Raw genomic sequence first — 16,174 nt, 5'->3', positions numbered from 1 at the left:
TCAGACAAGCTAGATATAGCCAGGCCAATATTGTTTTTTCTCCATGGCCCAATGTGCATTGGCCACCACCACCCGTGGTTCATTGAGCTGCAGTAGCAAAAGCTCAACTCACCCTTGGCCACAAAAATAGCTGAAAACATACTTACATTATTATTACATTACTTATCACGGATGGTTAGCCTTGACACACCACTGAAAAAGAAGGCAGCTCCAATGGCAGCAGAGAGACCTGGATCAATCCATGTTCCATGTTTATTAGTTTGAACACCAAAAATGGAAACAAGGATCAAACTGATTATCCTGCCATATAAAGCTCCTGTGTACCTGTATGCAAGAAGAAAAAGAGCACTCCTCTTGCCAATGACAATGTTTTCTCAAATGTTTCTAATATGTTGCTTATCCCAGATTATTTTTTGAACTTCTGTAGCAGGTCCATTCCCAAAATAAAAAGCTATAGCATCGTTCCTTAGCATGAGCAGTTATTTAGTGCCAATCTTGTGATTCAATTTACCATACTTGGAAGAAAAAGGACCACCAACATGTCTTTTTAATGTTCTTTAAAGACAAATGAGCATGAACCTTACAGGCCTACAGACAAAAGTATGGGTCACAGACATACACACTGGAGTATTTCAGATTAAAAGACTACACTTCTAAAGCTCCATCCTTATATAATTTCTTAGAATTAAGTCTATCTGCACCCCCTAAACTTAGCAGGTAAAATATTACAGCCATATAACAAATGGGCAAAATGGAGGAACGGGTATTAACAACCTGTCCAAAAGCCAACCAGGAATGAACCTGTGAAGAAGACTCAGTAGTTCTCAAACCAACCATATTCTACACTGAAGAGTGAACCCAAAACTTAGCACAGTTAGGCATATAATTGCTGGTGTGAAACACAGCACTTAATTCCCTATTCAAGGAATAAAATACACAGACAAAAACACCAGCCAATGAACTGGATTTGTGTAGATATTCACCTTCCAAAATGGTGAATTATTATTTATGCAATACCCATATATATGACATATACTATCTGATTTGAGGAGCATCATCTTGCACCATCACACAACTTTTTCCCCGTGACTCATGTGATTGATTAATTTTATTGAGGAATGCAGTTCTAGCAGTTCTAGAACGGTTATAAAAATTAGATCATTGGGTCAGAAGCACAGGAGTGGCTGACAGGCCTGACTATCAATATCTGTTCAGCCAAGGGAAGACCTACGGATGTCATCTATCTGGACTTCCTCAAGGCCTTTGACACGGTCCCCTGCAACATCTTTCTCTCTAAGTTGAAGAGATTTGGGATTGATAGGTGGACTGTTCAGTGGATAAGGAACTGGTTGCATGATTGCATCCAGAGGGTGGCAGTCAATGGCTCGATGTCCAGATGGAAAATGGTGACAAACAGTGTCCCTCAGGGTCCATACTGGGACCAGTGTTATTTAATATCTACATCAACAATTATAGACTGTGGGATCAAGGGCGTCCTCGGCAAGTTAGATGCCAAGCTGGCTGGTGCAGTCAATATGCCAGAAGGATGGGATGCCATCCAGAGGGACCTGGACAAGTGGAGAAGTGGGCCCAGGGGAACCTCATAAGGTTCAACAAGGCCAAGTGCAGGATCTTGCACCTGGGTCAGTGCAACCAGAGATTTGAACACAGGCTGGGGGAGAACATGCTAAAGAGCAGCCCTGTGGAAAAAGACCTGGATGTACTAGTGGATGAGAAGCTGGACAAGAGCCACCAATGTGCAACTGCAGCCCAGAGGGCCAAATGCATCCTGGGCTGCATCAAAAGAAGTGTGGCCAGCAGAACGAGAGAGGTGATTCTGCCTCTCTACTCTGCCCTGGCGAGACCACACCTGGAGTGCTGCATCCAGCTCTGGAGCCCCCAACACAAGAAGGATGTGAACCTGTTGGATCGTGTCCAGAGGAGGGCAACAAAAATGATCAGAGGGCTGGAGCACCTCTCTTATGAAGGCAGGCTGAGGGAGTTGCAGTTGTTCAGCCTGAAGAAGAAAAGACTCTGGAGGGACCTTATAGTGACCTTCCAATACCTGAAAGGAGCCTATAAAAAGTCTGGGGAAGACCTGTTCACTAGGGCATGAAACAAGAGGACAAGAGATAATGGTTTCAAGCTAGAGAAGGGTAGATTTAGGTTGGACATTAGGAAAAAGTTCTTTAACACAAGGATGATGAAGCACTGGAACAGGTTGCCTAGAGAGGTGGTGGAGGGCCCATCCCTGGAGACATTCAAGGTCAGGCTTGATGGGCCTCTGAGCAATCTGTTCTAGTGAGAGATGTCCCTGCTTATTGTAGGGGGGTTGGACTAGATGACCTTTAGCAGTCCCTTCCAACCCAAGACAATCTGTGATTCTAAGTATGCCATGTTTCAGTAAACATTGCTTCTTAAAAACTGACTTTGACAATAGTTTGGGGAGGGTAGGAGATGAATACTCAGGGTAGGGTGAAGGCAGAAGGTTATACGCACAACTATTTTTTTTTAGATTTTTTTGGTATTTGGATTGCATGGTGCTGGATATCCACTCTCCAGCCATGACTCCTTGCCTGCTGAACATTAAACCTCTCAGTATTACTCTAAGACCTCTGCTCTAGTCTACCACAGCTTTCATAAAAGTACAACAAAAGACCTAACTGCAGTTTCCTCCAAAGTCTAGGGTGTTGATGTCCAAGATTAAGATTCAGGCTATTACATGCATAAGAAACAGATGAAAAGTCTGGATCTGAACACATATTTCTACAGTTACAGAGATGGAGCCAGCAGCAGAGACTCTCACTGGGTCCCCAAAGGATTCAAATTATCATCTATACTTGGAAAGTGCAGAGTTTTGGCTACGGTCCTTCCACAGCTATTCTCAGATGATTTTTTTTCATTCTTTTCCACAACTTTAGCAACTCTTTCCAAGCAAACCATCCTGTTCCACCTATATAACCTCCTCCAAGCAATTACAGCTTTGCTATTGCCAAGCTTTCAGCTTTCAATTCAGATTGTTGCTACTCAAGACAGGCCTTTTGTATATGAAGCTCAAACGAAGACAGGTCAGACTTACAGCATGGGAATAACCAGGCCACTGGCAATGGCAGAACCTGCTGTCCAACAGCTGAGCATGAAATAAACTGCCAAAGCAGTGCAGAGGGATGTGTATCCAAATGCTTCATGAGTCCCACATTTAAAAAGATACGTGATCCCCTGTTTCCCGTTTTGAATCAGAAGTGCAGTGGCTGCAACACAGGAGAGATGTGGAGAGATACAAAACATTAAAAGGACCTTTCACAAAAATACAGTTTGTAGGAGATCTCATTTGCCTGAACCTGATAAAAAATCAGCAAGTACATAGGTCAGTTAATTGGAGTTTACATGACAGCTTCAGCACCTGGGGCACTTTCAGGTAAACAAATAATATTTTTTTTCCAGTCTGGTCTCTGTGATGTTAATCTAGATCTAAACAAGGAGAAAATGAAGCCATCCAAGTCAAAGAAAGGCAACTGTACTTTCCCCATTCCTTTCAGTGCTGATAACTCAGGAACTTCCCAGCATATTTGGCTTAAATATGGAATTTAGTTCTGATATATCCCTCAGAAGGGAACACTACTTTGAAGAAAATCCACATTATGAGTAAATATACTTGGATATAACCTCAAGTTACACAAATTCCTTTTGTTCCCAAGTATCAATCACTCAGCTCCCTGAAGGTTTGATATTCTGAAACTTCCTTCTTGAATTGATTTATGCTTAAATATTAAAAGCAAACAAACAAACAAAAAGTTGTATGTATATAATTTACCTCAGTGTCTGTACAGAATGTGCCTGTTTGATGTACATTTTACACAAAAAGTTTGCTTTTCCTTACACCTCCCAATTATGTTGTTTTATTAACTAATAAATGTTGTTTACTAGATCAGTTTAATAATTATTCTACTAAATTAACAAATCTGTTTTATTAATGTTCATATTCTGTCACATAAACCTCCTGCTGGTAAAACCCAAAATTTCCAAAACCAGGAATCACACTGCCTAAAAGTAGAAAACAGGGGAAAAAATCTGTTTAAAGTGCCCATCTTGGCCTTGATCTCCTTGCCCATACATATCATCATAACTCTGTAAAACAGAATCAGCAAACCAAAAATGTATCATTCCTGACAAACATTTCTGTGGGCAAGCACAGCATCCCAAGCTCACAGATGCATTTGCAGTTGGAAAGCTTTGCACAGGAGAGCGCCATGGAGAGCAGGAAGGACTCAGACATTTCCTCTCCCATAGCAGTGTAGACCATACCCAAACCACACCTAAAAGACCTATGTTCAACATGTTCTTAAAGGTCTCCATCAGTAATTACAGGCACCAGTTATTTCACTGTTTTGCCGTTCAGGCTGCCAGTTATTGTGTTGACCATGACCAGCCTTCCTGTACAGCATTACTATTCCTGGATGCTTCCTCAATCTCTGTCATCTAGAGCAACTGCAGCCTTCAAGCAGGTACAACCTCCTTCTTCCAGTTTGGAAAGCATCCAGCATGTTTTGGACACTGTCACAACCTAAACAGTAAAAAATATGAACTCTGTTTCTGGAAGAAAAGAGCAGGAGATCTTTGTGGTATTTGACCCACCTGATCCCTGCTCAGAACTACACAGAAAACTTAAGCTGCAGCCAACATCTAGTGTGAGAAAATTCCTTCCAGATCCCAGATTGGCAACCAAAGGAACACAAGACGCTTCCCAATTTTGTACTTGCTTTTTACATTGATCCAACCACTGAAACAAGAATATATTCCAAATTCATAATGGTCAATAAAAAATAAAAATCTGAGTTACTGCTTTAGAAATCATATGATTGTGGAACCTGCTTATAGCCAAACCTCAAGTTCTATACAAATGTCTTTACTACCAGTAAAGGACTGCACATACAAAAGCCAGCACATCTGAGAGGCAATTTGAAGATTGCAGCAATGCCAAAATAACAGACAGAAACAAGAGAAAGAAGGTTTTTTACAACTAAAATAGACAGTTGAGCAAGAACAAAACACAGAGAATGAAGGTGTATGTGTTGTTTACATACAAGGTTTTGTACCACTGCCTCCTTCCATTTGAAACCAGTATATTTAGCAGAGGCATCTTTCTCCCAGGTGTGAAGGGGAGGACTGCACAGCCACTACAAGCTGCAGGAATACACATCCTGCACCCAGACATGCTAATGGATTCAGCCCATTGCTTCTTTACATTCTTCTCCTGCCTCCCCATGACCTCCTGTTCCTCCTTCTCCCAGGATCATCAAAGCCTGCTAGAAGTGCTACAAAGTGCTACTGAAAACACTGTTCCAGTATAAATGAATGAGGATAAGCTCTGTAAGGAAGCACCATCAAACTGGCATAGCCACATACAGCCTCAGCTAGAGCTGCAGCTCTTGCACTGTGAGACTGAGAGATGGAGCATCCTGCTACACATGGTTTAAGAGAAAAAACATACACTTCACCAAGTTGGATCAGTACAAATGACAACACTAAGCATCTTTTCTTTTTTTTTTTTTTTGTCATATGGTTCTTCTCGGGTATCTTAAAGCGGCAAGGATGCCTGTTACTAACCTGTTGGATCTTCAAAGGTTACTGAAAATAATCTGCTTCTGGAGCACTGACTAAGAAGCTCCAGTTATATTGAGATGAGCCAAATCTAAATGATCCTAATTAAAATCTCACAACTGCAATAATAATTTCCTCTTTAAATTTCTAAGAATGGGAAAACAGTGAACAAGCTGCTTCTTCACGTTTTCTCTTGCACCTTATTACAGCCTCACTAGAGACTTCATCACTAATGCCAGCACATGCATGGTCTGGCAAAGTCCATTGCAATTTGGTGCTTAATTTCCTTCAGATCTATCCATTTTCAACAGGATGTACTCTTTAAAACTTGTAGCCACACCAATGAAAAATTGGCACGAAGACCATTTAGCCTCTAGGTTGGATCAGCCTGACTATTTTTGATTCAGAGACAGACAAAAAAAACCCATGAAATTATCGTGGTTTCAGATGTTTTCCCTTTAGAGCAAAAATAGTTTTGTTTTGAAAAATAACATTTTGCAAGCATTTAGTCCTTAAAATAAAAAAGGAAGTTGGGGTGAAGAAAAATACTTTTTCTGTAGCAATCCAACTAGCTGTAGTCACAAGTCCTGGTGCTGAGTAAATTACAAAGTTTGCTTTTATAAAAAGTAAATACGTATTATAGCAAACAATACTGAACCAGGTATTACAAGTCAAATGACAGTCTAGAATTGGTGTCAAGAATTGAAAAGTATGTCTCCTTTCTATATACTTCTATAAGCTGTTCAGATTCCGGTCACCGCTGACAAGTTATTAAATATTTACCGTTTGTATTATGCAAGATTTATTTATTAACACAATATTGTCATTTTAAGATCCTGGTTTACAGTCTGTGCTGTAGTGGCATGCACCTCTGATGTGTTACCTACTGGTGTTCTTATATAGATGAGTGATCAAATCACGTTCCTCCACTAACAGCAACTGACTGAGGCTGAGAATAATGAAGGTTTTTCATAAATTTCCAGCTTTCCAGTTAAAGAACAGCCCATTTCTTATAGGCTTATGTATCTATAGATAAGGGCTATCCACCTTTTAAATAAAAATTAGGATTCTGAATTGAAAAAGTGCTTGTGTGATACATAACAGTCACGTTTCAGGCTCTTTTTATTTTTTAACTCCCTTTTGTTTCCTTTTTTTTTTCCCTTTAATTTGACATGGTGGCAAATGCCTCTTACTGAAAAAGTTTAAATGTGATTAAATTTCAGCAATTAAAAGATTAAGTGTAATTATTGTCTCTGCATTAATTTTAAACATTCAGCTCTGATACACCTCTGGATTTCTCCATCCCAAATCCTTGTAACAACTAACTGGGAGAGACTGTTAATGATTGTATTTACATAAACATGCTGCTAGTGACTCTCCCCACTTACTTATCTGAGCTATTTCTTGGCTGGTCATTTCTCCCACTCATGACTAGATTGCAAGGAAAGAAATACAGTAAGTATACGGTAACAGTCATCGTACATACCTGCAGGCATTGAAATAAGTAAATAGACTATTGTGAAATGTAGAAACAGACAAAAAAAGAGGAAGAAAAGTGTCTAAAAACACTACCTCCAGCAATTTCCACATGGAAATTGTCTTTTTGTCTTGCTCACATGTATCCCAGAACATCAGTATTTGCTCCTAGGCAGCCAGTGAGGCCCAGATTGATCCCATCTAAAAGTAGGGACTCAGCTGTTGAAAATCGGTCACTGACCTCCAACTCTGCAGCCACCAGAGAGCCCCCGCTGCCTCCTGAGGGAAAGATGTGCAGCATGTGGGATGCTCTCCATGCACCCAGCCTCCCCACCACATGCCATGTTCAGCCAGAGCTCCTTGCAGGCCACCAGCATGAGACAGCAACTTGTGCGCGGCCCAGAATCAAGATCCACTGTTAAGGACCTAGTGTTTTGGTAGGTGCTTAAAATTATGCTGTGTGTCAAAAACAATCCACTGCTTCAATTTAAGTTACTTCCTGACTTAGGCAAATCTGAAGTGCCTGGCCAGTATGAACAGCTAAAGACTTCTTTCTAACTTGTAAATCTATTGCTTCCCCTTTAAGGAGCATGCTATAAAAGGACTAATATTCAGGTAATCAACCAAAGGAAGTTCCTAGATTATACTATACAGCTATAATGCCTAAACCAGATCACATACTATACAGTAGAGACACAGACATTGCAATCCAAATAGATGAAGCAAATTGATCACGTCCTTCTACTAGTTTTCCATGTGCCCATTTTGAAATTAAATCAAAAACGTTTTAAACAGAGCACAGCAGGTGGTGTTCTCACTGGCTGCTTTGCATTCGCCAAAAGCAAAGGAAGTTTTTTAATGAGATGAACTATATTTTAGTTACGCATATTTTTCAAGATAACATAATTCAATATAACATAGTTATATTGAATTAAAAATGAATGTTTAGCTCTTTATTTTAGTTGAGATCAATTTACATTTCTAACTAAATGAAGATACATGCACAAGAAAAAATATTTAGAAGATATTTCAGTAGACTTTTGCAGATAAATTACTAGAACACACAGGCACAATAATAATATATTTTCCAAGCACAGGGTTTTATGCACTCTGTGGATTGTTATAAAACATCTCAGGCAGCACACTTATAGAAAGCCCCAAGCTGAAATTCAGCTTTGTGCAGTTGTGATGATTTGTCAGACAACAGTATCTCAAGCCTTTGTTTCCCTGTATCTCAAAGATTAAAAGTTCATGGGCAGAGCACATCTACAAGAGATAGATGAAACTGGGAGTAGTTCGGTCTTCACAAAGCTTAGATCAGGTCTTGTCTGTGAAAACTTAGCTCTGGGACAGTTCAAACCCAGGTCAAGTTTTTGCCAAAGCCCCAAAGGGAGCCAAAAGGACAGCTAGCTTGGAGCCAGTGGCTACATATTTAAAGCAGTAGCCTATCTTCACAGCTAGGTAGAAAAAAGAATAATCCTTCCAAGTAACCTTTTAAAGCTTTGACAGTTTAATACATAAATATATATGCATATATCCTTAAATTGTGCACCCTGCCCATGGAAACCCTGAGCATTTGGAACAGAAGCATTAGTCAATATGATTAAAAATTAGAAAAAGAAAGATAGCTCTGCCAGATTCTTGGCAAAACATTATCTACATGGTGATTTCCTCACAGAGAGAAAGGTGATGAATTGAGGAGAAGCAAACGCAGGCCAAGGGGCAGAAGGGCACTTAGGAAGACGGCTTCACCTAATCTATGGGCTGGAGATTAGATACTCAGTTCCAGTCAAAGGAATGGTACTCAGGGTTATGTTGTGGGTGTGGAAGATATCGTGATGGGTTCTTTCCAAGTTTAAATGCAGACTGGTTTACACAAGATTATTTTTGGTTAAAGTCACTGTGACATAGTTTCTTTTAGTTGCCTGATTATGTGACTTTAAAAAAAAAAAAAATAATTAAAAAAAAAAAAAAGCATGGTTCTCTCAGATCAGTTTCTTTCCTGCGTTTTTTTTTTTTGTTTGTTTGGTTTTTTTGGGTTTTTTTGTTGTTTTTTTTTTTTGCCAAGTTCTAATCAAATAAGGACTGTGACCTGAGCAGGATCTTCCAGAAATAGTAAAAAAGAAGTCTGAATAAGAGCTCATGGTCTGAAGTTACTGTAAAAAAAACAGTATTTAAAAAAAAAAAAAGTATAAAGACAAAAATATATCAACAGAAAAGCTCTTGTAAGTACTAAAGCCCTGCAAAACACACACTGTTCTCCCAGTTTCAGGTATGATCTGGCAAGGTGCTAACTGCTCCATGAGCTTCCACAGTCAGCGAGGCACCACTTCTAAACAACCTAAAATAACTCTTAGGAGGCATTTTCTTTATGTCTGACACTAAATCTTTGCTAGCTGATCTCAAGTTTAATCCTATAGTATCTTCCAACATACTGTGTCTTGCTGGTTTATGTTGTGGCTTGTTTTGGTTTTTTGTTTGTTTTTTTCTGAAAAGTAATAAGGAACTATGTGGGGTTTATATGATTAAGTAGTTTATGCAAGAATTTTGTAATGTACTAAGAGAAAGCCAAACCTTACCCAATAGTAGAAGTGGCTGTCAAACACAGAGCTCCAGCTCCATAATTGTTAAAATAATAATTGTTACAAACCTGACCTCCCACAGAGAGGTTTGGAAACTGTGGAGTTTACACAGGACTAAGGGAGTCACACATGGGACTCTCTACTGCTCATCCTGCTGGTTTGAAAACTGGGGTTTTGTTAGGATGTCTCATTGCAGTGCTCCACCGAGTTCCAACTCCTTTACGAGACCTGGGAGCAAATCTAGAGCACAACGAAAGAAGGCTGGGCAGTGGAAAGCCTCTCTCTAGAGCTGAGAAACTCCGTTTTCCCTACCATCCTTACCCGCTTCTTCAAAGGTAGAAGCAAAAGCTTAGAGTGAGCTTCCTCGAGGTGCCTCCTCCCCTCAGCGAGATGCTGAACAGACACGGCTGCAAACCGAAAAGCCAACATCCTGCCGCTAAGAGGAGCTAAAATCCAGTTGTCATCGATGGCATGGACCTGCTACAGCACCGTCCAATTGCAGGGATCCCTCCTGCTCCTGCCGGAGGTCAGATTTCACCCCTGCTACGCCAACAGAAAACCCAAGAAGCAGGATGCTGCGCCCAGAAACGAGCAGGACTAGGCAGAGGAGAGGGAGCTGGATATGCACAGCTTTCCAGGACTAAATGAAATGCACTCTTTCTGACCCTACGGGGAGAGAAAATAGTGCAACCCTACAGGAAAGGTGCACATCTCTGTACCAAGCTGTGGAGAGCACCCAGAGACTTGAACATGTGCTTTGGCCAATAGTTATTCTCACTTGTAGCTCCAAAAGTTTCCCTTCTCATATTTAAAATACTAATTGTTTTCCTCCCAGTATCATGAGGTCGCAGATGACGAAGTGGTTGCTTTTCCCTGAGGCATATATCCTTTTGTTGGCTCAGAGTAGGGGCTGCTGAAAGTTCTGTGGCCAGCCCACTGGTCTACAATTGAGCAACATTCTCTCCAGGAGGGAGAGAAGAAAAAGTATACAATAGTGTATATAAAATAGAGAGAGAGAGCATGCATAAAACATACTGGCAAGTCTCCTTAAGAAAGGGCAGAAGAAGGGGGCACCAATATCCTAAAGAAAGAGCATCTCAACACTTAAAATTGTCTGCCAACTCCTCAAAAACAGAGGAAAAAAGGGAAAAGTATGACAAGCAGATACTCACTAGACAATCTTGCAGAAAAAACCCAAAATTGCACAATTTACTATAAGTGCAGTAGAAAAGCTCTGAAGGTTTCCTTCCTCCACATAGAACAACATCCTTTTCAGTTATAACCAAAGCATAAAATTGAAAATTAAGAAAATGTTCAAAATATGGGAACCTTTTTTCTATAACCTTTTTGTTCCAATGGCATGACCCTCCCCAAAGCCATACAATACCAAATGGAAACTCCAAAGCCTATCGTGACTTATCAGGACAGCTGAGGCTCCAGGCTGACCTCCACTGGTCAAAACTAGGGATAATTGACTCTCCAGGTACATAGTCAGGTCCACAAAATTTTCTGTACCTATTCATAACATCTAGGACATTTATTCTTCATGCATCTGTTCTTCTTACAACAGGCAGAGATCCCTTTTTTTGCCCTGGGGCAAAAAATACATATGGTTATGGTAATAGTCTCCTAATTGTTCTTTCCATTGCAACAGCTGAAAAGTGTCCTGGTGCAGAGGTGTGGAGGATGATCTCCACCTGGTTCTGCTGCAGGGCATAGGAGCAAGCTGTGTGTGGTAATAAAAGGGTCAATCACTAGCATGGAAAAATGGAGAAAAACTGATGAAACCTACTTGTGACAGCCCTCCATAGATTGCAGATAAATGGATAAGCACCCCAGCCTAACAGGTACATGTCACTACGTTGACGTAGTACCATTGGAGTTGAGCAGCAGTGGGAGGGGAGACCAACTCTACAGGTAAGAGCTTTAAAAAACAAACACACAAACAAGAACAAACCCACCAAAAACAAAACACAACAAATCCAAACAAAAATGTGTCTTCTCCATTCTAACATACCTACCAACATTACATACATATATGTACTTTGGAAATTCACGTTTGCTCTACTCTTTTGTATATTAAATAATGTACCAGCACGTCAGATTCACTCTTCCATTCAGCCAATTACTGAGCTTCCCTCATTAGCCACAGAAAATTTTATATAATCAAGAGAACTGTATTATTTACTTACAGGGATGAGCACAGCTTCCAACAGCTTGCTTGTTTTTCTAAGGGATTTTGGAATTGAATTTAAGAACTGCATATGTAATTTATTAATCTTTATATTTAGGGAAACAAAGGGAGCTCCCAGAAGACCTCCAAGCATTCCAAGTAGGAGGGTTGGAATAAAGGCCAAGATATTCCTGTCCAGTAAGTTCTCAACCTGATTCAAAGGAAGGAGAAAAAATGTTCTGACCATCCTGCCAATGGCATGAAACATTGCACCATCTCCTGCAAAACGTGATACCACAAAGCAACCTCCATACAAGAAATAAATCTTTCCTTGTAGTTTAGGAAGCTCAGCTAATTAATTTAAAGCTGCTCCCACGAGACATGAAGTTCTCTTCTTGCACATCTCACAGGAGTGGTGGAACCAGCAGGCAGACACTGGTGTGATCACACATAGGAGAACCCTCTACAATGCACAGCAGTTACCACAGGCACTCGGGGCCTCAGGTTACATCCAAATATCATGACATGTTGGCCTTAATGAACACTTCTAAAAGACTTGGCTGAACCAGAGCTTTGCTCACTGTATCTATAACTACATCATCATTTATTATGTGTCAACCTACAACCGTGTCCATTTAGATAATAATTGAGATAATTTATAAGTAAATTTATTTAAGTAAAACTGTGAAAATTGATGCTCATCTGGAACAACTCAAAGAACAACAAATCACAAATGCAGAATATAATCTGGCATCTGGAATAGTAATTGAATTTTCTGCTTGATTCCTCAGCAGGCAGCAAGGATTAGAGCAATCTCATGTTTTAACTTTTATCTTCCAGACAACAAAAAAGCTGTCAACAGATGGGTGGCAACTGAATAAAAGCTGTGACAACATAATTACCTTAGCCCAGGCTTACTGTTACACAGCTTTTTGTCAATATTAGAATCTGGACAGAATAAGAGATTGTAAAATGCTCAAAAAACTGCCTGGCAATGAATAGTAAGGGTACACATCAAGGATCACCTGCAAAGAAACCTAAACAGGCATCATCTTGGGGGCAGTGGATAGGAGAAACTCATCCTCCTTAAACAGCCTGAGTGAGCACACAGGCCCTCTTACTCGTCAAGCTCCTTTTTTCATCCTCCTCCTCTTCTTTTTGTTCCTTAATCTTGTTCTTCTTCTCACTACAACTAGCATAGATCTTAACAAATCCACCAGGTGGCTCTACTAAGCACTGGTGGTATTTCCGGAGAGGAAGAATGCCAGGGTCAAAGTCCAGCCAAGCTTGAAAAGTTGGTCCACAGGGTGCTGCAGACTGAGAAACTGGGTATGGAAGAAGAAGAATCCCAGCAGCCATTCCCAGGCACAAGAAGCTCAACACCTGGAAGTACACTCAAAGGGAATATGGAGAGACTTCAGCTGTGTTGTGCCTTAGGATTAGAACTACAATTATCACATATATAGTATTCTATGTACTAATCAAAAGTTTAATAATGCTATTTTTACCTGCAAGGTTGTTTAGCTGCAACAAAACCCATCATTTTCCAAATTATTTTTAAAAAGCTAATGTTGAAGGTGTTGAAACTCAGAGAGAAGTAGCTTAATTTGAAGTAGAAAAATTGTTTCATTTACTGCATTTACTTTGCATTATATTCTAATTAATTCCAAACCTGCATAAAAACTAAAAACGAATAGATGTGTTTTTATTGTTTTCTCTCCCTGCCTCACTTTTTCCTAAGGGAAGGATATACTGAGATGATTGTTTTAAAGTAATACATGCACATCACACTGCATGTGTGTGGTAATAAAGGCAAGCAAGTGCTCCATGTGCTGGAAATGAAAGGTGGCACATTTTCGTGATAGGATCAGGATTTAGCCAGTCAGCAAGAAAATGTGTGACCTAAAGAACAAGTTTCATCTTTGCAAATAATCCAGTGGTCCATGTCAAAATAAAGTGAAGCTTCCTGAAAATCTCAAACTCTGGAATACAACAAATTACCCTTGTAACATTATGCTGGGTAGAATGAAACTTATGAATACAAATAGTTTTCTTGAGAAACATAGCCTACCATCTTTCAACTCAGAGTTTATCCACTGTAAACTGTGTTAGTTAATACCACAAAATATGCAAGAAGCAAAATTTCCCTTGAGCCCTGCTTTCATTGAAACAAAAATATTTCTGGTTACCTGTACTACATTGAGAGACAAAAATTATTGAATGCTGCCAAAAGTTATTGAATGCTGCCAGAAGTCATGCTGATAGGAATTGTAGCTAGCTTTTTCCTCTAATGACACTAGGAGAAGTTAGGAGACAGAATCCACTGCTCTTTAAAAAAAAAAAAAAAAAAAAGAAAATTCTGAAAGGAGTGTTAAAAGGGCAATGTTTACTGTAAAACAGCAACTGAAGTGAACCCATTGTCTCCTGTGCACAGTCCTGTCCATTACACAATACTTTGGCTTCAGCAATAAAGCCAGCTTCAGAAGGCCTGACCTCTTCCCTACCCATGTAATCTCACCTTTCTGCCACAAATTTTTACCTTCTTGGTGTTGTCACTGAAGCTGTTTGGGGGACTGCACTCTGAGGTGCTCCACAAAAAAGATTTGGGTGTCTCCTCCGTTGGCGCCAGCTGAAATTGTAGTAAGGAAAATACACCCCAAATACTTTCACACAGCATATGTAAAGTCATTGTATCAGGTCACACACAGACAAAAAAATGTTGCCAATTTTCCCAACCAAGTTATACCTACATGTGGAAAATACCATCATCTCTGGTTTCTGCATTGCTAGAGAGATTCAAGCCAGAAGAAATTCAGAGATCAGTGAAAGTGATCAGGGAATTACCTTAGGAAAAATTTACTTAGTAGAAAAAAGTGGATTGGGATTCAAAAGACAGGGTATTTATTTCTAGCTCTCTAATTGATCTCCAAGTCAAATACAAAGAAGGATATTTAGGCAAGAAGAAGTGAAGATTGTGATACTTGGACACCACTACTGAGTGGTCTTGCAATAAAAATGAGCAGAAGACACGACATTAAAAGCAACTCCTTTTTGGTAGACATGAGGTAATATTCAAAGATCAAGGTTGTGTCATACTGGAAGGAATAAAGTAAAGGTAGCCAAGGCTGAAGGTCACCTCTATTTTGCAACCAGGAACAAACAGTTTTTATTTGTTATTATATGTTTTCAAATGGTTAATATGTAAGCACCATTGAACAGGGGCACAGTGCAGCAATGCCTGCAGCAACAATGGAGAGCTCAGGCCAACCACAGAAGGAGCTGACACCTATTAAAGACCTATAAAACACCTCTGCTCTTTCCTTCCAAATATCCCTCTCCTATTCAGCACCAATACAGAAATTTATTTTTAACAACTGATATGAATAGCTAATAAGCAAACAGTAGATGCTTTGTCTATTTGTTCACTTTAATTTAAAACAAAACAAGTCTGTGTTGTGTCTAAGTGATTACAGGACATAAAGTATGAAGGATTACATATCCACTGATCTGATAACACTTCCCTACTACTCCCCCAGCAACAGTGTTGAAAGAGACAACCCTAAAACCCCACAACCCTTTTCTTCCACTTCCACACAGTACATACCCAAAATATCATTCTTTTCTCTGCCTAAAAAAATCCAAAATGACCTCTGTAAACAAAGCCATAGAAAGAGGACAGTAAATCCATGGTGAAGGTAGCCATCAGGCAGCAGAAGAAGGTTTGCCAGGCCAGCGTGATGTCCCAAAATAAAGACACTTCCTCCAGAGTGAATAAGAGCCCACTGATGGGGGCACGAAATACTGAAGCTGTCCCTGCTCCTGCACCAGCCGTAATGACACTACACCTGCATCAAGTAAAATAGTCAAGATTTGAATGATACAGTGGCAAAAAAAAACACTAAAAAACCTTCCAGAAATGTTGTTTCACATCAAAGCTGGGTTTATGAGGCTGAATGTATAGACCTGATGGTCTATTCTGGGGTTATTATAACATTTTTTGTCTTTAGGATTTGCCTGTCTCAACCTCTGGCCTTGACAAAATCCAGAATCCTGTAGCGTTGCATGGAGACCACCACGCTGTGCCAGCGAGCTGCTGTGCCAGCACCAACCAGCCTAATACCAGGCAGGCCTCCCACTTCACCCCCTCGAAACTGTGCAGTCACAGGGGCAAAATGCTGCAGGAAAACAGGTAAGAAAGTTTGGGATTCATGAGAGAATGAGAGTACAGCTGCAGTTCCTGTAGGCTTAACATGTCTCTTCAGTCTGTAAATACCTGAGAAATCCACTGGGAACATACATGCCTTGTCTCCCTCTCTCCCTGAAAAAGTGTGGAGCAGACATA

General features: G+C 40.1%; 1 protein-coding gene across 1 annotated transcript in view; it reads right to left on the bottom strand.

Annotated features, from left to right (window-relative positions):
• The window catches only part of LOC127380803 (chloride channel protein C-like), an 82,718-nt gene that overhangs the window by 54,397 nt on the left and 12,147 nt on the right, over positions 1–16,174 (bottom strand). The window contains 6 exon segments of the mRNA XM_051610285.1: positions 163–324; positions 3,080–3,251; positions 3,709–3,761; positions 6,990–7,087; positions 11,852–12,043; positions 15,437–15,671. Coding sequence (XP_051466245.1) covers positions 163–324; positions 3,080–3,251; positions 3,709–3,761; positions 6,990–7,087; positions 11,852–12,043; positions 15,437–15,671 — 912 coding nt within the window.

The sequence above is a fragment of the Apus apus genome, chromosome 2, assembly GCF_020740795.1.
Source record: "Apus apus isolate bApuApu2 chromosome 2, bApuApu2.pri.cur, whole genome shotgun sequence".
Classification (NCBI taxonomy): Eukaryota; Metazoa; Chordata; class Aves; order Apodiformes; family Apodidae; genus Apus; species Apus apus.
The sequence above is the reverse complement of the archived record's forward strand: the minus strand, read 5'-3'. Positions and strand labels throughout refer to the sequence as shown.